At 37.5% G+C, this 26,393-nt stretch overlaps 1 protein-coding gene across 1 annotated transcript in view; it reads right to left on the bottom strand.

The window, feature by feature from the left end:
- The window catches only part of phf21b (PHD finger protein 21B), a 96,494-nt gene that overhangs the window by 27,846 nt on the left and 42,255 nt on the right, over positions 1–26,393 (bottom strand). Inside the window, exon 3 of the mRNA XM_059326093.1 lies at positions 20,794–20,838. Within this exon, the coding sequence (XP_059182076.1) occupies positions 20,794–20,838 (45 nt within the window). The remainder of the gene's footprint in view (positions 1–20,793; positions 20,839–26,393) is intronic.

Raw genomic sequence — 26,393 nt, 5'->3', positions numbered from 1 at the left:
TTCATCCATCCATTTGTCCATTCATCCATCCATCCATCCATCAATCCATCTGTCTGTCTTCCATCCATCCATCCATCCATCCGTTTTCGTCCATCCGTCCGTCCGTCCGTCCGTCCATCCATCAGTTCATCCATTCGTCCATCCATCCATCCATTTGTCCGTCCGTCCGTCCATCCATCCATCCATCTGTTCGTCCATCCATCTGTTCGTCCATCCATCCATCCATCCATCCATCCATCTGTTCGTCCATCCATCCATCCATCCATCCATCCATCCATCCAACCATCCATCCATCCATCCATCCATCCATCCATCCATCCATCTGTTTGTCCATCCATCCAGGACCTGATTGTGAGGCGGTTCAGGTTCAGGTCCTGGTCTGGACTAGATCGTGTAACTGTGAGACTCGGGGGACGGAGACAGACGAGTCTGGTAAAGTCAGATTTGTGTCCTGAGCTCAGATCAGGTTTGAATCAATGAATATTTCAGCAGAAAGATTTAATGGATGTCAGCAGGTGAAGAAAAGCTCCAGAGACAAAACTGTCACTTCAGACAACATCATTTAAATTTAAACTACTTTAAACACAACAATTACACTTCAGTCCGGGTTCTAAAGTCTGGTACTGACAGAATCAATTATATAAAGCTTGGTTTCACATAATAAACATTTTAAACCTAATTTAAAGTCAAAGCAGTAGTGGTGACTTTTTATTTTTTATTTTCAAATATTTATATATTATTATTTTTCTTTTTTCTACCTAAATGTACTTTATTATTATTATTATTATTATTATTATTATTATTATTATTTCTCATTATTAACGACCATTTCCTAGGCTATATTCATTTCCTTTTTTTTTCTTTAACTAACATAACCCTGCAGTATTATTTCTTGGGTTGGCCTGTATTATTGTTCCTGTCCTTGTCCTAGTTTGATGCTGCAGATGATCAATATTTGAGCTGCAGAAAACAACAAACTTTGGTCTCAGTTTGTCTCTCAGCAGCAGAATGAGATCATGTGACCACAGTGAGGTCATGTGACCACAGTGAGGTCATGTGACCACAGTGAGGTCATGTGACTGCGTCTCCGCCCGTCTCACCGTCAGAGACAATAAATCCATGTGGATGCAGATCCGACAGTCGGTGTCGTGTGAGACGAGTTCACTGGAATGTGACCAGCTGCTGTTGGAGGAAACAGCAGGAAATGTCCTCGATCGATCGATTTATTGATCAGCTGAGCCACAACAGCAACGATCAAACACCCAGCATGTTTAACGACTGACTGAGGAGAGTTTTACTCCTGTTAATATCTCCTCTGAACACCACGACCCAACAGCCTGACGAAAATAAACTGTAGAAACAGGCTTTATCATCAGAGTTTGAACTTTCCGACGGTCCTTGAATGTATCATCAGTTCTAAAAAGTGACCGTTACTTGTGTTAAATGTTGATATTAGTGTCAGAATGTCTTTGTTCTACATGTGTTGTTTAAAATAAACCAGATCCTGTTAAAAACATTAAATTGAGAAAACGGTCACGTGACAAATATTCACTGAGAATCTGTTTACACAGAGCAGAGAGGAGAGGACAGGAGAGGTTGGAAACATGACAATACTTCAATATGTAGAATATGTGGAGAAAACTGGTTTTGGTCATTTGACGTCATATTTTAGTCATTTTACTCATTTTTTTGATAATTTTGTTTCTTTTTTTAATCAATTTGTGGCTTTTGGGGGAATTTTACGTAATTTCTGGTCTGACAAAAATAAAGTAAAAAATATTTAGAAAATTAAAGTAAAAAATATTTAGAAAAATTGTCAAAATATTTAGAAAATTTGTCAAAATATTTTGAAAAATAAGGAAAAAACATTTAGTACAAAATATTGACAGATATTAACAGATGTATTTTACATATTTTTTATATAATTTTTTCAGTTCAGTATGTAAGCAGTATTTACTTTGGTCTCTTGTGATGGAATCTTGTAGATTGACAATAAGGGTTTTTAGATAAATATTAAAGTGAGATAATCAGCAGCAGAACAGATTCAGTCAGATTGAGAGTTAGTCCTTAATAAACAGAAACATTGTGTTTTATCAGAGATCAGCAGCAGTTTGAGAGATAAAAGCAGAAAGTAAACAGAGTGAAAGTTTAATCAGAGCAGCAGAACGAGTCTCGAGGCGTCTTCCATCGATCAATACTCTAATCACTTTGTTTTCAGCTTCTCTTTTCTTTTCTTTCTCTTGCAGACGGAGAAGAACTCAGGAAACCACAGCAGCCGTGTGTTTATCACCAATTAACTTCTCAGCTCAGAGCCACAAGATGTTTCCAGCCTGGATACCAGAACAACAACAACAGAGAGTCAGAGAGTCTGGAGCCTCCGACAGCCAATCAGGAGGCAGCTTACATCCCTATCTGTCCACTCTGAAGCCACTTAATAAAAGGTTTTATCACTGTATTGACCTGTATGACTGAGAGGCATGCTGAGGTCGCCGTCATCAAATCACATGACTTCCAGGTAAAAAATACACACTAAAGTTTTTCTTAAAAGTCAAAAATATTTAGAAAAATATTTAGAAAATTACAGTTAAAAATATTTAGAAAATTCAAGTAAAAAGTATTAAGAAAAAAAGTCAAAAATATTTAGAAAAATAGAATAAAAAATATTTTGAAAAATAGGCAAAAACATTTAGCAAATAACAGTAAAAATATTTAGAGAAATAAAGTAAAAAATATTTAGAAAATTAAAGTGAAAAATATTTAAAAATAAAGTCAAAAATATTTTTTCAAAAATACTCAAAATATTTTTTTAAATAGAATCAAAAACATTTTTGAAAAATAGTCAAAATCATTTAGCAAATTATAGTAAAAAATATTTAGAAAAATAAAGTAACAAATATTTAGAAAAGTAAAGTAACAAATATTTAGAAAATTAAAGTCAAACATAGTGTTGTAAAGAAGTGTTGCAAGAAAAATACTGTAAAATAATAGAGCTAAGTAACTTTCGGGAAGTGAATGATATTTATCAAATGTCCTAAATCAAATATGAAAGTACACCACGCATACATCTATATTCAGCCGCGTGTTTAGAGTCTGTCTGCAGAGCTGATGAAGCATCAGGAGCCGAGATGAAGACGATTATTTGTCGAGGATATTAACCAGCGACAGAAACACAAACGGCTGAAAGGTCAAACTGTAAATGAAGTGAAGAGACGATGGAGCTGCTGATCATCAGATCATCAGAGAGATTAAAGGGACTCTCAGAGTCTCTTCACACGCTGGACTCATTTTATAACAGTGTGAACTTCTACTGAAGCAGAAAAATCCTGTACTGACTAAAATCTGATTTAAACATTAAACATAACAACCAAGATCCGTCACACTCTGACAATAACCACTGTTTACAGCTTCTTTCTACATGCAACAACAACATGCATTTAAATCCTGAAGGGATGATGGGGTTCAGGACTTTCACCAGGAGACTTTTTTTTTTTTAAAAAGACACAAATTACCCCCCAAAAAATGTAAAATGACCAAAACACAATGTAAGATGACCTAAAAAGAAACAAAATTACCCAAAAAAAAGATGTTAAATGACTAAAAAAAGACACAATTTTCCCCAAAAAAGAAACAAAAATGATCAAGACATAAATGACAATAAAATCCCCTAACCGTTCCCCAGCAGAGCATTGTTGGTGCCCCGTGTGAGGCTAAAGTGCAGCATGTGATGCAAACATCTCTTAACAACCTGCATAAGGTTTTTACTGAACTATGTCACTTCCAGTAGTCACATCTTCCTCCTAATTACTTCACCTTCACCATTTACATCATTTATTTCCTCTTTAAACTGTCTTTTAGAGCCTATCCAGGAACTGTTTGGCCCTTAACCTTGTGCTAAAGTGCTGATGGAGCACATTTTCAACCAGACATAAAATGACCCAAAAAAGATGTAAAATGACCACAGAAAGACGTTAAAATTACCCCAAAAAGACGTTAAATTACCAAAAAAAGACGTAAAATGACCCAAAAGAAGAGGTAAAATGACCCAAAAAAGACGTAAAATGTATAAAATATAAAAAGCGTGCGGTTATCACTCTGCACACAGAAAAAGACAAAATACTTCTAATTTAGTTTGTTCAACACAAGTTTGCATCTTTGATTTGCCCCTAAAATCACTAAAACAGGAGGCTTCACTGGTGAAACTGGTCCAGTTCTCTGAGGCTCGAGGAGGTGAATGAAGAGGTTTCAGAGCTGATTCAGTCATCAGAGGGCACAAATTATTAATTCAAGGGAAGGAGCCGAGTCATTTGAAGGTATGAATTACTAAAGAGAAGGAATCTAAAGTTATTTAAGGGAATGATCTGAGATTTGAGGGGAAGAATTACTCATTTAGAGAAACGATTTATCACCTGCGGAGCTCATCAACGGCAGAATCTGGTCAAAAAAACCTTCTCCTCCGTCATAAATACTCTCACACATGGCTCTTTATTAATTCAGGCCTGTTGGCAGTGTGGCAGGGAGCTCTGGACCAGGACCAGAGGGGGTCTGAGGGGGTCTGGGGGGATCTGGGGGGGTCTGAGGGGGTCTGAGGGGGTCCCGGCGGCCCGGGGGAGGCCGCGGTGCCAGGGCCGGTGCCCCGAGCTCGCCGCAGAGAAAACAAGCGTTTAACATGTTGGATTAGCAGGATTAAAGACATCTGTTGAGCAAAACGCGGCGCTGCTGTCGGTTTATCTTCTCTTGCTGAGACGGCAAAGAGCGAGAGGCGAGGACAGGCGAGCCAGGAGTCACCGAGAGGAGTCGCCAGGCTGCAGGGAGACGCAGGGGGGCAGGACAAACTCAAACTCTACATCAGGGACGTGTCGTCACAAGATTTCCCGCAAAACAAATGAAAAATATCCAATAATAGAAAGTTTCAACTGCTTAAAAATACATGATGCAAAACCTGAAGCAGCTCCAAAAGAGTATGTAAAAAAATCACCAAAATTCCAGCTCTTATTAAAGAAAGAAACTATTAAGACCAACATTATAGTCAGAGTTTGAACTTTCCGACGGTCCTTGAACGGATCATCAGTTATAAAAAGTGACCAAAACTTGTGTTAAATGTTGAAATTTCAGGACAGGAGAGGCTGTTTACACAGAGCAGAGAGGAGAGGACAGGAGAGGCTGGAAACATGACAATACTGAAAATATGTACAATATGTGGAGAAAACAGATTTTGGTAATTTTACGTCATTTTTTAGTTATTTTACTTCATTTTTTTAGACATTTAGTTGCTTTTTTGAAAACTTACTTCATTTTTTGGTCATGTTGTCTTTTTTTTAAATTGTATGTTGTTTTAGGTCATTTTGTCTTTTTTTTATAATTTTACATAATTTTTTGTAATTTTGTGTCTTTCTTTAGTCATTTTTTTCAGTTTTTTAGACATTTAGTTCCTTTTATGGTCCTTTTAATTCGTTTAGAGGTAATTTTTTTAGTAATTTTGTGACACTTGTGGGCATTTGGAAAAGTGTTTATATATAAATTTGGTTTCACAACTTGTTTTTATATGATTTCTGTCATTCTAACTGTGTGATTCTGCACAAAGACGTGGTTGAAAAAGGAGAAAACTTAAAAATAAACACAATCTGCAGAATTCTTCAGTTTCATGTTGCTGTCAGACCTTTTACCAAACTCCAACATCTCCAAAAAAAACTGAAGCTGGTCTCCACTTGTTATGAATATTAACCGCTCAGTGATCAATACTGACTCTTTGAACTATTGATCAGATCATAAATTAATGCTTCACTCGAGGTATTTATAGCCCGGGGTTACAGCCTTTATCAAGCTCCATGACTTCAACAACATTTGATCTATTTATTTCTGAATTGTTTGGTATTAAAACATCATAAATCAGTAAAAAATGCCCCGAAACGCTCACGAGTAACAAAATCCAACAAAATTCAGTTTATTATCAAATAATACAAAGAAAAGCAGCAAATTCCTCACAGATAAGAAGCTGAAACTGGGGTTTGTTTGGTATTTTTGTTTGAAAATGTCTTGAATTAATCATAAAAACAGTTTCAGAGATTTCTTTTGTGAATCAAGTGACAGATTTGAGGTTTAGACGTTAACACGGAGCTGTCAGACAGTTAGACAACATCTGTTATATAGAGATCAGGTTCCACTCCCACACACTCACATATGCACATATATTATTAACTTATGCACCAGGTTCACTTTAATAACTGGAAAGATTTATAAAAAATATATAAAAGTATTAGTGGATAGAAATGTGGGAATATAAAGTGCTATAAATAAATAAAATACACTTTAAAAATGTGTAAATATAAAGGTAATTAAATAAAATAATAAAAAAGTAAACAAAAATGTGGAAATATGAAGAAAAATATTTAAAAAGTATTTAAAAAATGTAAATAAAAATGTGGAACTAAGAGGAGAAATAAAAAGGAATATATAAGTAAGTGAAAAAAAATGGAAAAATAAATAAAAATACTTTAGAAAAGTAAACAATGTGGTAAAAATGTAGAAGTATGAAGAAGAATTTAACAAAGGGATAAATAAGTGAATAGAGTAATAACTAAATAGAGAAAAGATTTAAAAAGTAAGCAAAAAAATGTAGAAAAATATATTTAAAAAAACAACAAAAAAGTATATAAAAATGTGTAAATATAAAAAGAACTAAAAAAGAGAATATTGTTGAAATATAAAGAAAAAAGAATAAATAAGAAAATAAAAATAATTGGAAATATCCAGAAAAAAACATATAAATAAAAAAATGTAGAAAAATATAAAAAAGTATAAAAAAAAACTCTATTAGAAAAGATTTAAAAAGTAAGTAAGCAAAAAATGCAGAAAAATTTAGAAATACAAAAAAGTAAATAAAAAAATGTGTAAATATAAAGAAAAAAAGAATAAATTAGTAAATACAAATCATCTAAAATATATAAACAGGAAAAAACATTTGAATAAAACATGTAGAAAAATATAAAAAAGTATAAAAACGTAAATAAAAATAATTGGAAATATACAGACAAAAAACATATAAATAAAAAAATGTAGAAAAACATAAAAAATAATAAAAACTTTAAGAGAAATAGAGAAAAGATTAAAAAAGTAATCAAAAACCGTAGAAAAATATTTTTAAAAAACTACAAAAAAATGAACAAAAAAATGTGTAAATATAAACTAAAAAAGAGTAAATTGTGGAAATATAAAGAAAAAAAGAATAAATAAGTAAATAAAAATAATTGGAAATATACAGACAAAAAACATATAAATAAAAAATGTAGAAAAATATAAAAACTTAAAGAGAAATAGAAAAAAGATTTAAAAAGTAGGCAAAAAAAGGAGAAAATACATTAAAAAAACTACAAAAAAATAAAGAAAGAATGTGTAAATATAAAGAGAACTAAAAAGGAGTAAATAAGTAAATTGTGTAAATGTCAGTAATGAAACGCTGTCTGTCAGTGAGGGAACATCTGTTATTTCTTCATTATTTAATCTCTGTAGTGAGATCACTTTCCACTCCCACACGCTCACATATGCACATAAATTATTCAGAAACAACGTCGACGTTCAGTTAAAAAAACGCACAGAAACGGCAGAAAACACATGAAATGAAAAGCAACTTACATGCATGTGGAGCACTAAAGTTAGATCTCATGTTAGAGGTTTGAGAAGTTTGTGAACACTGAAGCTCAGAGATGGAGGAGGAGGAGGAGCAGGAGGAGGAGGAGGAGGAGGAGGAGGAGGAGGAGGCTGGGAGTCTGAAGGGGAGGAGGGGTCTGAGCTGGAGGCCAGCAGATGGACCGCTGCAAACAATAGAGACAGACAGATGCAGCGACAAAGAGCAGCGACCACACACTCTCACACACACACACACACACACACACACACACACACACACTCTCTCTCTCTCTCTCTCTCTCTCTCTCTCACACACACACACACACACACACACACTTGAACACACAAAAGCCCAGAGTGGGCCTCCACCTCTAAAGCTGCAGTTCACCTGACGGCCACCGGGGGCAAAAACTCAATTAAAAAAAAAAAATGTTTTAAAAAGTAACTTTATTTATTTTTATTATCAAATATTCTTTCCCAACTTCCATTTCTGAAACAAACAAAAATGTAGAAAAATACATTTGAAAAAAACAACTAAAAATGTAATTTAAAAAAATTTGTAAATATAAATAATAAAAATAATAAATAAGTAAATAAAAACAATTGGAAATATACAGAAAGAAAAAAAAACATTTGAATAAAAATGTAGAAAAATATGAAAAAGACTAAAAACTTAAATAAAGACAAATTTAAGAGAAATAGAAAAAAGATAAATACAATAAAAAAAAAACAACAAATAAATGCAAATTTGGAAATATAAAGAGAACTAAAATGAGTAAATAAGAGTCTATTTTTAAAAAAAGAGGTCATTTTTTTAAATAAATAATAATATGAAGAATTTAAAAAATCAATACAATAAATTAGGGATAAATTAAATAATTAATTTGTTAATTAAAAAAATTTGAAACAATTAGAGAAATTAATAAGGAAATATAAACACTAAGAAATAAAAAAAGAAATAAGTGAGTAAATATAATAATATAAAGACAAAGATATGTAAATAAAAACTGTGGAAATATAAAGAGAAATAAATAAAAAATAATAAATACATAAATAAAACACCTGGTTATAAAAATAAATAAATAAGTAAATAATATAGGTGGAATATGTGGAAAATATAGAGATGAATAAAAAAAGAATAAATAAGTAAATAAAACAGCTGGAAATATATATGAAAAAAGTAAGTAATATACTTGGAATATGTGGAAATATGCAAGTAATAAGTAAATTAAAACAGTTTAAAAAGGAATAGTGTGTTTAATTGTGAATTACAATAATTTATGAATAATCTCAATTATCTGTCCAGCTCATCGAGTAGCTTTTTTTTCTCTTAAAACCTATAAACTATATTATAGAATTTAATGAAACCAGAAAAAATAACATTGGATAGAAATAACTTGATTTTAGGAAAGACTTGAACAGGTTGAAATATCATCACTTGTTAAAGGAGAAGTTAAGATGTAAATGGTTAAATGATAGAAAAAAAGCAGCTGATAATGAGGTTTTCTGAGTTCTTTCTGTGTTTTTATTGTGTGAAGTTTGAGTGTAAAAGCTGAACATCTGCTGTTAACTGCTGCATCTCTTCAGAGACATCTGAGAACTTCCTGCAGGCACCCAGGGGGCTCCGCGGGGACAAAGGAGGCTTTTTGTGTCCGTCCCGACCCTCCCCCTCCTCCGCGGAGCCCCGGGGGGGCAGCAGGACACATCCCAACACATCCTGCAGCAGGGCGGGGCCCGGCCGCAGAGCAGGGGGGCCTCGGGGGGCGACGGGGGGAGGAGGACGCAACGACACTCAACACGACGTCACAACAAAGAGAATCTGCAGCTTCAGATAACTGACAGGTAACTAGAGACAGGTCTCTAGTCTGGATGCTCCAGGTCTCTAGTCTGGATGCTCCAAGTCTCTAGTCTGGATGCTCCAGGTCTCTAGTCTGAATGCTCCAGGTCTCTAGTCTGGATGCTCCAAGTCTCTAATCTGGATGCTCCAGGTCTCTAGTCTGGATGCTCCAGGTCTCTAGTCTCTGGATGCTCCAGGTCTCTAGTCTGGATGCTCCAGGTCTCTAGTCTGGATGCTCCAGGTCTCTAGTCTGAATGCTCCAGGTCTCTAGTCTGGATGCTCCAGGTCTCTAGTCTGAATGCTCCAGGTCTCTAGTCTGGATGCTCCAGGTCTCTAGTCTGAATGCTCCAGGTCTCTAGTCTGGATGCTCCAGGTCTCTAGTCTGGATGCTCCAGGTCTCTAGTCTGGATGCTCCAGGTCTCTAGTCTGAAGGCTCCAGGTCTCTAGTCTGAAGGCTCCAGGTCTCTAGTCTGGATGCTCCAGGTCTCTAGTCTGAAGGCTCCAGGTCTCTAGTCTGAAGGCTCCAGGTCTCTAGTCTGAAGGCTCCAGATCTCTAGTCTGGATGCTCCAGGTCTCTAGTCTGGATGCTCCAGGTCTCTAGTCTGAATGCTCCAGGTCTCTGGTTGGAGGTCCCAGCAGCTCATTTTATACTCTGAGCTCAAGTTTCACTCACTAACATCATCACACATAAAGAACTTTGGGCTCACTGAATCCACAAGAGTCTCAGTTTTCCAGTCAGACCCGATTTATGCAGCTCACAGACTGTTTAGGGACCCCAGGATGCACAAAGACCCACACACAAGAGGACACAATAACACATTTACTGCAGGAGAAACACTGACTGTTATCTTCATAAAATAGGCATCTTATCAGTATAAAGTGGGCATGTTGTCAGCATAAAGTGGGCATGTTATCAGTATGAAGTGGGCATGTTATCAGTATGAAGTGGGCATGTTATCAGTATGAAGTGGGCATGTTATCAGTATAAAGTGGGCATGTTATCAGTATGAAGTGGGCATGTTATCAGTATGAAGTGGGCATGTTATCAGTATAAAGTGGGCATGTTATCAGTATGAAGTGGGCATGTTATCAGTATGAAGTGAGCATGTCATTAGCATAAAGTGGGCATGTTATCAGTATAAAGTGGGCTGTTATCAGCATAAAGTGAGCATGTCATTAGCATAAAGTGGGCATGTTATCAGTATAAAGTGGGCTGTTATCAGCATAAAGTGAGCATGTCATTAGCATAAAGTGGGCATGTTATCAGTATGAAGTGGGCATGTTATCAGTATAAAGTGGGCTGTTATCAGCATGAAGTGAGCATGTCATTAGCATAAAGTGGGCATGTTATCAGTATAAAGTGAGCAAGTTATCAGCATAATGTGGGCATGTTATTAGCATAAAGTGAGGATGTTATTAGCATAAAGTGGGCATGTTATCAGTATGAAGTGGGCATGTTATCTGCATAAAGTGGACTGTTATCAGTATAAAGTTAGCATGTCATTAGCATAAAGTGGGCATGTTATCAGTATAAAGTGGGCTGTTTTCAGCATAAAGTGAGCATGTCATTAGCATAAAGTGGGCATGTTATCAGTATGAAGTGGGCATGTTATCAGTATAAAGTGGGCTGTTATCAGCATAAAGTGAGCATGTCATTAGCATAAAGTGGGCATGTTATCAGTATGAAGTGGGCATGTTATCAGTATAAAGTGGGCTGTTATCAGCATAAAGTGAGCATGTCATTAGCATAAAGTGGGCATGTTATCAGTATAAAGTGAGCAAGTTATCAGCATAATGTGGGCATGTTATTAGCATAAAGTGAGGATGTTATTAGCATAAAGTGGGCATGTTATCAGTATGAAGTGGGCATGTTATCTGCATAAAGTGGACTGTTATCAGTATAAAGTTAGCATGTCATTAGCATAAAGTGGGCATGTTATCAGTATAAAGTGGGCTGTTATCAGCATAAAGTGAGCATGTCATTAGCATAAAGTGGGCATGTTATCAGTATGAAGTGGGCATGTTATCAGTATAAAGTGGGCTGTTATCAGCATAAAGTGAGCATGTCATTAGCATAAAGTGGGCATGTTATCAGTATAAAGTGAGCAAGTTATCAGCATAATGTGGGCATGTTATTAGCATAAAGTGAGGATGTTATCAGCATGAAGTGGGCATGTTATCTGCATAAAGTGGACTGTTATCAGTATAAAGTTAGCATGTCATTAGCATAAAGTGGGCATGTTATCAGTATAAAGTGGGCTGTTATCAGCATAAAGTGAGCATGTCATTAGCATAAAGTGGGCATGTTATCAGTATGAAGTCGGCATGCTATTAGCATAAAAAACATATATGGTTTCTCCTGTTAACATTAAAGAATCTTAAATAAAGATATGAAGTTAATATGTGTTTTTCTTCTCTCTCTTTTTATATATGAAAGATAATGAATCCATGATGATTTACCTGCATAACATGTTTAAAACACTTCTTCTTGTTTCATGTATTTATGCAGCTCGTCCTCGTCTTTGTCTCTTGTTCACTCGACCACGTCTGACAATAACCTCTGACCGCTGGAGCCTGACTGAGCGCGCTCAGTGCCAGAACGTGCTGCAGACAGATAGTCGAGCTCAGAACAAACGCAGGATGTAAATGAAGCGTTTTGTCCAAACAGAGCGGCTGCGGTTAACCAAGTGTCGGAGGCAGACTCGGCATCTGGTGAGTAATTAAGCTCCGTGTCAGACGGGAGACGAGACCTGGACTGGACAGGACCTGAAGACCTGCTGCCCGCTGAGCCGTGAAGCTCCTGCTCTTCTTTATCCAGTGTCCCAGCTGTTTCTCCTCTTATACATCATGGTTATGGAGTTATTATTTATAAAACATGTTCTTTGTGATATCAACAATCAGTATAATCAAACTTTCACAGAAACAGGAAGCTCTCGACTCCTCAGAGCTGAACAAGGTAAACTAAGTTGTCTTAAGTTTATGGACACATTACTGCACATTATGTCCAGTATTGTCCAGGTATTTCGGTTGAATATAAATACATAAATATAAATATAATAAATAATTACCATAAAAATAAATAAAATTACAGTAAAATTATAAAAATATATTGTCCTTAAATGGATAAATAATTCATATTTAATTGTATCATATATTATACAAATGTAATAATAATACCCAACAAGACATAATATAATAAATATAATGTAATAAATGTAAGCAATTTTATTTAAAAATAATTATAATAAATATTAGAATTATATGTGCAGTACAGGTACATATAATTATATAATATGGTGTATATATTATAATAAAATAATATCATAATTAATAATAAGTAAAAAAATATATATATAAATATATAATACATTCAATAAATTATTGAGGTTTTATTATTAAATAGATTTAAATAATTCAAAGGAAATGCAGCAAATCTTCACTTTGTAAAGCTACAAACTGGATTTATTTTTTTTTGGTCATTTTTGCACAAAATAACTTGTCAAGAACCGCCAAGAGCTAAAAAGCATATAACAAAGATGTGCCTAAAACTGTATAAAAAGTCAGTTTCTGAAGCTTCTGTCGGACAAACACAACGTGCTCAGAGAGGAAATTACATCACTGACAGGAAACGCATCATTAGCCTGATTATAATGATTAAAATAATAATTTATCTGGTTAGAAAAATCGTTGTTAACATTTGTTATGATGTTGGAACAAAACAGAACTAAATGTCTAACACAGCTCTCCCTGTTTTTAGACATTTTAACACGGAAAAGTCACATTAGAGAGGTATAAATTTTTGCTGCAACAGTTTCTTTTAATGTTGCAGCTTCAGTAGCTAAACTGTTCGGGTCAACAATGTTCTTTGTATAAACAATCTTCTATCTTGTGAGGCCGCTTCTTCTTTTCCTCTATCTGTTTTTATTTATTTTTTGGTATCTGTATGTTATGGTGTTTGTATGTTGTGTGTGGACTCTTAATTTTACTGTACAAGTGTTGCTTCATGTCTTGTGGTTCATGTTTGTCAGCGTTTGTGATTGTATATGTGCTGTATTGACGGTTGTTGTTGTTGTTGTTTTTGTTTTGTTGATGATCTCGGAGAATGGACAATTTGATTTCATGTTTGGACTCCGGGAAGAATAGATATGCTAATGTGATAATGCTAATTGAGATCCAATAAATAAATAAATATTATACTTATTATATTAGATATAAACCGTCTTTATCAGCTTATAGAGGAAGAGTGGAGCTCCATCTCCTCCCTGTTTATCTGACTGCTCCCTCCTCCTCCCTCTTCTTCTCCTCCTTTTTCTTCTTCTACTTCTTGCCTCGCCGAGTGTGACGACTTTCAATATGAGTGTATTTGGTTTGAGGCCGGCGGGCAAATATTGACAGAGTGGATCTGAATGAAAAGACGCTCCGGTTTCTGCAGCGCTGCGTCTCAGATGAGTTTTTCCTCTTCGGTGTGGTGTGAGGAGGTGTAAGGAGGTGTGAGGAGGTGCTGGGGCGCGGTGGCGGCTGCAGGGGCCTCCCGTCAGCAGCATCTATTCCCCCTCTCTCTACACCAGGGATGGGCAACCTAAATGCTGCAGGGGGCCACAATTTTTCATGTTCACTACCACAGGGCCACATATAGGAGCATCACTTCACCAGATATGATGAAACTGACATTTTAAATATGTTTACAGTGCAGTAACTTAACATATTTCATGCTCAAATGCATGTTGAACAGAATAAAAAGGAATACAAAAGGTTTGAAGCAAATAAAAAATAACTTCTTTTTTTTCAGTGCAGACCAACATTAATTGCAAGATGCAAGGTGCATTTTTACACTGCACTTTTAAGATTTCATGGTTTTGGTCATTTTGTGTCTTTTTTTGATGATGTCATCACTCTAGCCTCTCTATAGGGTAACACTGGGGGGATTTTTTGGCGTGTTTTTGTTCATTTTGTGTCTTTTTTTGTTCATTTTGTGTCTTTTTTTGTTCATTTTGTGTCTTTTCTTGTTCATTTTGTGTCATTGTTTGTTCATTTTGTGTCCTTTTTTGTTCATTTTGTTTATTTTTTGTCTAATTGTTTACAGTGCTGTAACTTAACATATTTCACGCTCAAATGCATGTAGAACAGTAGAAATAGGAATACAAAAAGTTTGAAGCAAATAAAAATGACCACTTACTGTGATTTCTTGTTTTTTCAGTGCAAGAACAGCAGACCAACATTAATTACAAGAAGTAATTTGTGCATTTTTACACTGCACTTTCAAAATGTCATGTTTTTGGTCATTTTGTGTCTTTTTATGTTCATTTTGTGTGATGATTTGATGATGTCATCACTCTAGCCTCTCCATAGGGTAACATTGGGGGGATTTTTTTGGCGTGTTTGTCTTTTGGTGTCTTATTTTGTTCATTTTGTGTCTTTTCTTGTTCATTTTGTGTCTATTTGTTTATTTTTTGTGTCTACTGTGTTTACAGTGCAGTAGCTTAACATATTTCATGCTCAAATGCATGTTTAACAGTATAAATAGGAATACAAAAGGTTACTGTGATTTCTTTTTTCTTTTTTTCCAGTACAAGAACAGCAGACCAACATTAATTGCAAGAAGTCATTTTGTGCATTTTTACACTGCACTTTTAAGATTTCATGTTCAAATGCATGTAGTTGTACTGAGGGCCACTTCAGGTGAGGGTGTGGGCCGTATGTGGCCCCCGGGCCTCCAGTTGCCCATCCCTGCTCTACACGAACCATCAATTCCTGCAGCACAAATCACTTCCTGCTGTGTGCCGCAGGGCTGTTAAACACAGGTGTGTCGGCTCAGACCCCCGACACACAAAGTGACCCGACTCCTGCACAAACGACTCCTCTCTGCCACTCAATGATTCGCTCCATCCAGCCAATTACGGCGCCCTTAACAACTGACCGACAGCTCGCCGTTAACGCAGAGCTCTTTTTTTTTTCTCTGCACCATTATTGCTCATCCACAATCACTTCAAATTAGATCTACAAGTCAATACGAGAAGTCAATATTTAATTTGCCCGCAGCAGGTGGTGATTCAGTCTGAGACATGCTGGAGCAACACTGTGTCCTTCATGTGGAGAGGACGGAGACGCACTGGGAGGACACGTCCCACTCATAAAGAAAGGTCTTTAACTGGGACAGACAACTGGACATTACAGAGGGAGAAGTCCTGCTTCTTTCTACAGACTTCAATCAATCCCTGATTTAAATCTGGGTCACATTTTCCTCTCTGTGTCCTTGTGTTTCACTGCACTACATAAAATATATGTTAATCTGCAGTTAATCCTGCAGCTCTGTGGAACCAGCACAATTATGGCTACAAGTGGGAACAACTCAAACATGTCTTTGTGCAGAATAACACAGTTAGAAGGACAGAAACCAGAAAAAAAGTTGAATTTCTATGATACATTATGAGTTATAAGAAATTAATTGTGAATTATAAATGTCATGAATGTTGTTACAATTGTTAAATTACAAAAAAAGACACAAAAAAGACACAAAATTACACGAAAAAGATGTAAAATGACAAAATTACCAAAAACAACACAAAGGACACAAAAAACACAATTACATGTGTCTTTTTGTAGAATAACACAGAATGACAGAAATCAGGAAAAAAGTTTTTTCTCTGATAAATTGTTTTTTTTTAAATGTGAATAAAATGGAACTCATATATAAACACTTTTCCAAGTGTCCACAAGTGTCACAATTGTGACCAAAAAGATGTAAAAATGACTTTAAAAAGATACAAAAATACAAAAATGTTGTAAAATCACAAAAAAAGACACATAATAGACACAAAAAAGAGACAATAAAAGACACAAAAAAGAGACAAAAAAAGACGTAATATGATGAAATCTCTATAATCTCTAAGTCCTGCAGCTCTGTGGAATCAGCACAATCAGAACAACTCAAACAGTCTTTGTTCAGAATAACAGTTAGAATGACAGAAACCAGAGAAACAAGTTGAATTTCTGTGAGTCCCAAATGTTGTAAAAAAAAAAACATTTTTAAAAAAAGTTTTCTCCTGAAATTTTTAGACTTCAAAATGTAGTTTTAGTGAGAAACAGCCGCTAAACTCAGCTCTGCTAATTAGCTTTTATTATGAAACAGGAAAACCAGGATTCTGTCACCTGAACACGACTCGTAAACAGCTGAAACCTGTAAACTAAACGTGGTCTTCAGGTGAGGAGCAGGTCGGAGCTACTTCCCGTCTGAATCAGGAGTTTTTAGGAGCAGCCGGCACGCCGCCTCCCTGACGTCTGCTGGCTGTTAAACACGGAGAAGCCTCCAGAGGATCCGTTAACAGCTTCACTCTGTGTCCTATTATGATGTTCAGGATTGATCTCCCTCTCCGCCTCGCTCTAATTATGCCTCGGGGAGGAAACGGAGGAAGGTGTTGCTGAGCGTTACGAGGCTGCAGGACGACCTCGACGAGTTTTCAGACCAAGAAACAATCAACAAACAGCGCGTCTATGTGTCGGTCGGGCTGGGCGATACGGCCCTCAAAGATTAGCACGATGTTTCAGGGTATTTTTGCAATAACGATATTCTTGATGGCATTACAAAATACTGAAAAATATATAGAAAATATGATTTTTTTAGTCTGTATAAATGGATAAAAAACATTCAACAAAATATAAATCAATCATAAATCTAAAATGTAGTGTAAAGTCAACAATTGCCAAATAAATAAAAATTACTCCTGACTCTTGAGAATTAGCAAATATTGAAAAATAACCATCTAGGGCATGGGTCTCAAACTTGTGGCCCGCAAGCCAATTGCAGCCCTCGTGACAATATTTTGATAGCTATTTGTGTTTAGCAACAGGAAGCAATAGTAGCTTTTTGTGATTAAAACAACTTTAATTGTTAGCTAATGTTAGCTCACGGCTAACAAACGACATAATGCAGCAGTGTGTTTGGATCTGACAGCCCGGACAGGTTGATAGTATTTAGTTCAGACAGGTTGATAGTATTTAGTTCGGACAGGTTGATAGAATTTAGTTCGGACAGGTTGATAGTATTTAGTTCGGACAGGTTGATAGTATTTAGTTCGGACAGGTTGATAGTATTTAGTTCGGACGGGTTGATAGTATTTAGTTCGGACGGGTTGATAGTATTTAGTTCGGACAGGTTGATAGTATTTAGTTCGGACAGGTTGATAGTATTTAGTTCGGACAGGTTGATAGTATTTAGTTCGGACAGGTTGATAGTATTTAGTTCAGACCGGTTGGTAGTATTTAGTTCGGACAGGTTGATAGTATTTAGTTCAGACAGGTTGATAGTATTTAGTTCGGACAGGTTGATAGTATTTAGTTCAGACAGGTTGATAGTATTTAGTTCGGACAGGTTGATAGTATTTAGTTCGGACAGGTTGATAGTATTTAGTTCGGACAGGTTGATAGTATTTAGTTCAGACAGGTTGATAGTATTTAGTTCAGACAGGTTGATAGTATTTAGTTCAGACAGGTTGATAGTATTTAGTTCGGACAGGTTGATAGTATTTAGTTCAGACCGGTTGGTAGTATTTAGTTCAGACAGGTTGATAGTATTTAGTTCAGACAGGTTGATAGTATTTAGTTCGGACAGGTTGATAGTATTTAGTTCAGACAGGTTGATAGTATTTAGTTCGGACAGGTTGATAGTATTTAGTTCGGACAGGTTGATAGTATTTAGTTCAGACAGGTTGATAGTATTTAGTTCAGACAGGTTGATAGTATTTAGTTCAGACAGGTTGATAGTATTAAGTTCAGCGTGCGCACATGGAGAGATGATGTGGGGACGGGACTGATACAGACAGGTAGGAAGGCAGTTCGGTTTCAACGCAGAATAACTATATTATGAATAGTGTAGAAATACTTTCAGTAGCTTGAAATGTGACGTTAGTGCAGCACATGAGACTCTGGAGCCGCCACAGTCTAGGACATTAATGGAAACCCTTACGCCTCTACGGCAAGAAGTAGGAATGGTGCCAATATCATGATATGCATTTTTTTTACTCTAAAAAAATATACCGGTATAATTGTAAATGATACGATAGGGCACACTCCTACGTGTCGGCGTGCAGGGATTCTCCTCTTCCTGTATGCAGTTTACGTGTCGGCGTGCAGGGATTCTCCTCTTGCTGCAGAAATCACTCACAACGACAGTTTGTCAGAGTCTCAAGAAGCCGTTTTAATTACCTCCTCTGGTTAACGCAACAGGGAGAAAGTGATAAAACACTCTGTAACGCGGCAGAAAGCGATTGGACGCCGTTCAAAGTGAAGAGTCCTGCAACAAGCAGCTGAGAGCAGGAAAAATGCAAATCTGCCCATTTACAAGGTAAACCTGTAAAACAAATTCAGCCTCAATTACACACGCCGATGCCTTGCAACAATTATCCACCCATCACAGAGCGCAAAGTTCATTTTAATTAGGTTTTTTTTTTTTCCTGTGTGTGTGTGCAGGAAGCAGCGCTGCACAGAGCGAGCAGCAGCAATCGACTTCCACTCCGTAATGAATCGCAGCTCTGAAATTAAACCGACATGTAATGAATCTTTTGTCTGAGCGGCCGCAGCAGCCTTTTACATTCCTCAGCACTTTCCTGCAGTCACAAACGCTTACTGTCACCTCACGGAGAGGACGGGGTTAACTGCTGCAGGAAACAGCCTGCTCACGTTAGAGGACGAGAACTGAAGCTCCGCCGCCTCTTTTAAGAGCTGAGCAGACTTTATGCTGGTTGATTATCTTGTTAAATGTTTGAAGAAGATTATGAACAACAGAGGAAGAAGATCTGAGGCCAGCTGCACAAAAACACCCAGTCTTTCTTTGGTTTTACATTTCTTGTGTTTCACTGCAACATATAAAATCTCTATAAATCTCTAAGTCCTGCAGCTCTGTGGAATCAGCACAATCAGAACAACTCAAACAGTCTTTGTGCAGAATAAATAATAAATAAAATGTATATATAAACACTTTTCCAAGTACCCACAAGTGTCATAAATGTGAGCAAAAAAGATGTAAAAAGACTGAAAAAAGACCCAAAATACAAAAAAGTCATAAAATCACACAAAAAAAGACAAAAAAAAGACAAAAATTGAGCAAAAAAATGTAAAATGACCCAAAAAAAGATGTAATATGACCAAAAAAAGACACATAATCAACAAAAAAGATGTAAATCAATATAGAAATATCTAAACATTTCTAAGTCCTGCAGCTCTGTGGAATCAGCACAATCAGAACAACTCAAACAGTCTTTGTGCAGAATAATACAGTTAGAATGACAGAAACCAGAAAAAAGTTGCATTTCTCTGGTAAATTATGAGTTATAAGGAATACATTAGGAAGTATAAGTGTCATGAATGTTGTTACAAATGTAAAATGGCCAAAAATGACACAAAAAAGACAAAATTACAGATAAGGACACAAAATGACCAACAAAAGACACAAAAAGACATAAAATGACAAAGAAATAGTCACAAAATGACACAAATGAGACAAAAAAGATTTTAAAAAAAAAAGTCCAGCAGCTCTGTGGAATCAGCACAATCAGAACAACTCCAACAGTCTTAGTGCAGAATAACACAGTTAGAATGACAGAAACCAGAAAAAAAAGTTGAGTTTCTGTGTGTCACAAATTTCGTAAAAAGCACAAATTCTGACGGAAATATAGCTTCATTTTGGTCACTTTTTATAACGGAAACTTAAGTTACTGATGATCCGTTCAAGGACTGTCGAAAAGTTCAAACTCTGAAGAAAATGCCTGTTTTTACAGTTTCTTTCTACTATAAATGCTGGATTTTTGGCAATTTTCTAAATAAAACAAAACATTTCTAACCTGCTGAAAACATCCACACACCATCTAAAAACCAGGTTCTTTTACACGCCGCAACATGTTTCTAGCGCGTCATAAGTGAGGATTAGTTTCGTATTTTGAGTCAATAAATTGGTTTATTGGGGGAAAATGCAAATTAGATTTTGCTCTTTCTGACAAAAACTGGAGCCGCCAGAGTTCATGAACAAAAACACCAGTTTTACCTCTCAGAACACAGGAGTTACAGACCTACTGCTGCCTCCATCAGTGCGTTAGTTTCTGTTATTTTGTGATTTCAAAGCAGCAAAACTAAAACTTTAAAACACCAAACGGTTACTGCATGAAGCTCAGAATACTGCAGCACTTTTCTGAGAACTTCTTCCACCACTGAAGATCATAATTCAAACCTGAGCTGTGTAAAGACACAGATATCCAGCAGGAAGACAGATTTTTTCCACATATTGACCTAAAAGATGACAGACTGAAACCAGCTGAGTGAAACAGAAGCAGAAGTTTTCTTACCTGTCCGTTCTGAAGTTCATTGAGGCCTTTGCACAACGTCTGATTCTGCAACAGAGAGAAAACACGATTAAATCAGAGGAAGAGTTCAAACTGTAGAAACACAGCGGCACAATATTTATGCTGTAAAGTACACTATTTACAACCCAGTTCAGCTGTAAAAAAAAAAAAAAAATACATTTAGAAATGTGGTTTATCCAGTACAGTCTATTTATTAATTTATTTATTTATTTATTTCCACCATCATTTTCATTTTCATTGTTAGTTAAAGACTATATAAAAATACTGCTTTATTATTATGAGACATAATTATATATTTATTTTAGCAACTGATTATCATCTTCTATTAAGTTTTTATAATAATAATAATATAATAATAATATTTATTATTTTTCATGTTGTATTTTACAATTTTATATTTTTTAATATACTTTTTATTATTTTTGGAAATTATTATTTATTTTACGTGTTTTGTGTTTTCTATTATTAACTAATTATTTAATTAATTATTATCATGAATTATAATAACATAATTACATTATTATTATTGCCATATTATTACAATTTTGTTACAGTATTTTTATTATTCTGTTTTTTCTCAGCAGCTGATTTTCACCTGTAATTATTATTATAATTAGTAATAATTATTATTATAGATTATACTAATTATTACCTCTCTCTTCTACCTCCTCACCCTCCTCTACCTCCTCTACCACCTCACCCTCCTCACCCTCCTATACCTCCTCACCCTCCTCTACCTCCTCACCCTCCTCACCCTCCTATACCTCCTCTCCCTCCTCTCCCTGCTCTAACAGCCTCAGTAAACCTCTGGAGGCTCCTCGGCTGGACGGACGGAGCTCTGCGTCTGTTTGTCGTCTGTAATCTGATGGAAACTCTCAGAGTCGTCTGGGGACGCAGCGCAGAAAACTCAACCTGATTCTTTTATTTTCCTGATACACTAAGAGCTGTGTGTGTGTGTGTGTGTGTGTGTGTGTGTGTGTGTGTGTGTGTGTGTGTGTGTGTGTGTGTGTGTGTGTGTGTGTGCATGTGTGTGAGCAGAGTCAGATAGATAAATAGAGGATTCATTGGGTATGCATTACTTTTCACACAGGGGAAATTTATAAGCAGAACGCTGATAGTTTCACATCAACTGAGAGAGAGAGAGAGAGAGAGAGAGAGAGGGAGAGAGAGAGAGAGAAAGGGGGAGAGAGTGAGAGAGCAAGCGAGAGAGTGAGAGCGAGCAAGAGAGAGAGAGAAAGAGTTAGAGAGCGATCGAGAGAGAGAGAGCGAGAGAGAGAGAGTGAGAGCGAGAGAGTGAGCAAGAGAGAGAGAGAGCGAGCGAGAGAGTGAGAGAGCAAGCGATCGAGAGAGAGAGCGAGCGAGAGAGTGAGAGAGCGAGAGAGACAGTGAGAGAGCGAGAGAGAGAGAGAGAGAGAGAGAGAGAGTGAGCGAGCAAGAGAGAGAGCGAGCGAGAGCTACTTCTACTACTTCAATAAATACTACTACACCAACAACTACTACCTGTACTACTTTTACCAATTCACACCAACTACATCTACTTCTACTACTACAACTATGTGTACTACTATTACTACTATTACTGCTCAAACTGCTTGTACTATTCCAAGTACTACAACTCCTACTATTAAAACGACTTGCAGTCCTACAACTCAAACTACTTCAACAAATTTCTGCTATTACAAATACTTCTACTACTTCAGGTACAGGTGCTCCTACTAGTACTCCAACTATTTCTACTCCTACTACTCCAACATTTGTACTTTGTACTCAAAATAAATGATGCACCTGCTTCCTATGAAGAAACAGTTGATTTTCTCTTCAGTTTTGGGATTTTTCAAACAAACTATCAACTTAATGTTGTTAATTTATTTGCGGTCCAATCTCTGAAACCTGGTGTACTTTTGAGTACAGTAATTGAAATGGAGTGAAATGAAAGAAAAGAAAGAATATATTTCAGGGTGTGCCACTATGATTAAAAGCTGCTCGTTACTCAGAAAGTGAGAGAGAAGCTGCAGGCGGCTGCTGATTGGCTGAGCAGGACGAGGGCCGTGATTGGCTCTGAGATCACAGGAGCTGAAGGGTAATTTTATGCACAATCTCTGTATTAAAAGCATGCACACTGTTTGTTTGTATTCGTCCTTCGTTCCCTAAACACAAATATTTGTTGTGCAGATAGAAATCAGCTCGCTCAGAGGAACAGGACAGACTGAATGATGTTTTCTCTCACAGTATAATCCTCCTCCTTCCCCTGAATGCAACAAAATGAAAACAAATGGCATTTCCCCGTCGTATTTACAGCCAGAGCATCTGTTCAAAATGCACACAAACACAGCCGGCTTTCGCTTTCTTGTTAGCGTTTGGACGGGGAGGCTTTCTGGGGAGAGCATTAGCGCTGTTTGGCTAACTCTGACGGGCTTCATCTCTCAAAGCTGCAACCATGAAGCCTCGTGGGAACCGCCGGCCACCTGCCCAGCTGCCTCGCCGCCACCGCCACCGCCTTCCTCGCAGCAGCTCTTCTGCTGTCCAGACCCTAAATTTAACACCCGCCAAATGTCTGGAAAATGTGTCTGTGCTGCTTCAATCAACAAGAGGCGGCTGCCAGGAGCAGGGAGGAACTTTAAAAAGGCGTAACATCTGAAGGTCACGATCAAAAGTCAAAGAAAACTCACAATAAATCCAACGGAAATAATAAGATTCAGTGTGACGACACAGCAGGTGAGGTCACCTTCAAGTAAATGTTTAAGAAGTCACAAACGATGAGGTCTATCCCCTCGTGAGATCGAATTATCAGATAATTTCACAAAATATCAGCTTTTATGAGACTGGGGACCATCAATGTGGTCAGATAAAACTGTCAATCCGACCCTTCAATTTTTATACTTTTATTACGTGTGAGAGGAAAAGTAAATCGTGAAGAAAAGAGTCTTAAAAACAGAAAGGGGTTCATCCTCTGGGGACAATCAATGTGTTAATATTATATTTACATTAATATTATAGCAAATTAACCTTTAAATGTTTTCCTTCTGTGTGGAAAAGTGAGAAAACGTAGCTTTTTTCCAGGGTAACCTGAGGGAGTTCCAGACCTGGAGTTGAGAACTGCTCTAAAATAAAGTGTTGGGAAAAAATATAGTGACATATTTCTGTTCTAAAAACATTTATTGTTCTGGCCAGAGAAGAAAAATATTGTTGGCGTCGAGAGTCAACAGTTTTATGTCGGTTTATGTCCTGAATTTAGGACACTGGCTGGAGGAGGAGGAGGAGGAGGACAGAGGAGGAGGAGGAGCAGGAGGAAGAGGAGAGAGGAGGAGAAGGAGGCCCAGACGAGGAGCAAGAGGAAGAGGAGGAGCAGGAGGAGGTGAAGGAGGCCCAGAGGAGGAGGAGGAGAAAGAGGAGGAGGAAGAGGAGGAGGAGGAGCAGGAGGAGGAGGAGGTGAAGGAGGCCCAGAGGACGAGGAGGAGGCCCAGAGGAGGAGGAGAAGGAGGAGGTGAAGGAGGCCCAGAGGAGGAGGAGGAGAAAGAGGAGGAGGAAGAGGAGGAGCAGGAGGAGGAGGAGGCACAGAGGAGGAGGAGGTCCAGAGAAGGAGGCTGCCCAGAGGAGGAGGAGGATGAGGAGGAGGAGCAGGAGGAGGAGGAGCAGGAGCAGGAGGAGCAGGAGAAGGAGGAGGAGGAGCGAGGAGGAGGCCTAGAGAGGAGGAGGAGGCAGAAGAGGAGGACCAGAGGAGGAGTAGGAGGAGCAGGGAGGGGGAGCAGGAGGAGGAGGCCCAGAGGAGGAGGAGCAGCAGCAGGAGCAGGAGGAGCATTAGAAGGACCAGGAGGAGTAGGAGGAGCAGCAGGAGGACATTAATGAAGAGGAGGAGGAGCAGGAGGAGAAGAAGGAGCAGGAGGAGCAGGAGGAGGCCTGGTCCCCGGTGTGGTGGCAGCTGATGGCAGCGTGAGGCTGAAACATGCTCCGACATGCCAGCCTTCAATTAGAGGCGTTCACATGTTCACAGCTCGGTCAGAGAATCAGCCACTTCGTTACAGTGGAGATGAGTGTTGGAGCGCCCGTGGTTACTGTTCCTACATGTTAATTAAAAGACGCTCTTGGAAGCTCCGTTTACCAGCTGTTCTGTCAGTTTTTAAACATTTGTTTCCTGCAGTGTTGATTTCTGACCGAGCAGCTTTCCCCGACAGCAGCTGCTTCAGGTTCCAGAGCCACTTTCTAATTAAGACGCCGTTTATAGAGGAAACATAATCTGAAACTAAATACCTGACCAATACTTTACAGATGAGGTATAGGACAATGATGAAGTTTTAGGGTTGTTTGAGGAGGATAAACTCCAGCCAAAGAGACTTTTAATGACATATTTATGTATACTTTTAGAAATGTATGGAGTTCCACAAGGCTCAATCCTTGGTTCTCTTTTATTTCAAATGTACATGGTTCATTTAGGCCAAATTAAACCAAACAATACAATCAACCAGCATGCAGACGACACCCACATTTACCAAGAGAAAACAGTCTAACACAACTGGATCGCAGCTGCAACTTTGATTTAATTCATTGTTTTGTAAATAAAATGTGAAACAGTTTCCCAGACCCCAAAGAGATGTCTTTAAAAAGTGCCCAAAACAATTAAGTTGATCATGTATTAGAAAGAAAAGCATCTAAACCAGGGTTGCTGGTGGAGGATAAACTCCAGCCAAGGAGACTCTTAATGACATAATTATAAAGATTTTGGGATTTGTATGGAGCTCCACAAGGCTCAATCCTCGGCCCCCTTTTATTTCAAATATACATGCTTCATTTAGGCCGAATTATACCAAACAATAAAATCAACCAGCATGTAGACGACACCCACATTTACCAAGAGAAAACAGTCTAACACAGCTGGATTACAGCCGCAACTTTACTTTAAATAACTGCTTTGTAAATTAAATGTCAGTAAGTAACGCCAAAATGTCAGTTGTTGACGTTTTAGCTTGAAGATGAGAGAAGGAGAGTTGAGAAAGGGGTTCATCCTCTGGAACAAATCAATGTGTTCAGTTGAAATTATGGCAAACTAACCTTAAAATGTTTTCTTTCAGTATGGAAAGTAAAAGCTTTTATTGCCTTCTACTTCACACGCCAGCTCTTCAGAAAACCCAACACAAAGTGCCTGAACAAACATCTTAATACATATTTATTCAGGAATGAGGCCGTGCAGCTCAGAACGCCACAGCAGCAGCTTATAAACAGGGAGATCTTAAAAATATCTTTCCCTGTTTTGATCATTTTAACCAGCTACTCTTCTGCTGAGGCTGAATCCAGCTGACCTGAGGCGGATATGGTGAGAGGCTGCTGCAAGCGAACAGGTCGCTGTGGAGAAAATGATTGAGTTTGTGCAGCTGCAGACGCCTGCAGACGACACACATTTGTCTCTGCTGCGGACGCTGCAGGCCGTCCACACTCCGTCTCCATGCTATCACACAACAAATTGCCATTTCATTAGACGCAGGTAAATGAAATTGTCTTGTGTCTCTGCTGCTGCACATGTGAGGAGGAAGTCGGACAGAGGATCCATTACAGCCACGACTCGGAGAAACAAACGCTCAGACAGCGCT

Source organism: Centropristis striata, chromosome 22 (assembly GCF_030273125.1).
Source record: "Centropristis striata isolate RG_2023a ecotype Rhode Island chromosome 22, C.striata_1.0, whole genome shotgun sequence".
Classification (NCBI taxonomy): domain Eukaryota; kingdom Metazoa; phylum Chordata; class Actinopteri; order Perciformes; family Serranidae; genus Centropristis; species Centropristis striata.
The sequence above is the reverse complement of the archived record's forward strand: the minus strand, read 5'-3'. Positions and strand labels throughout refer to the sequence as shown.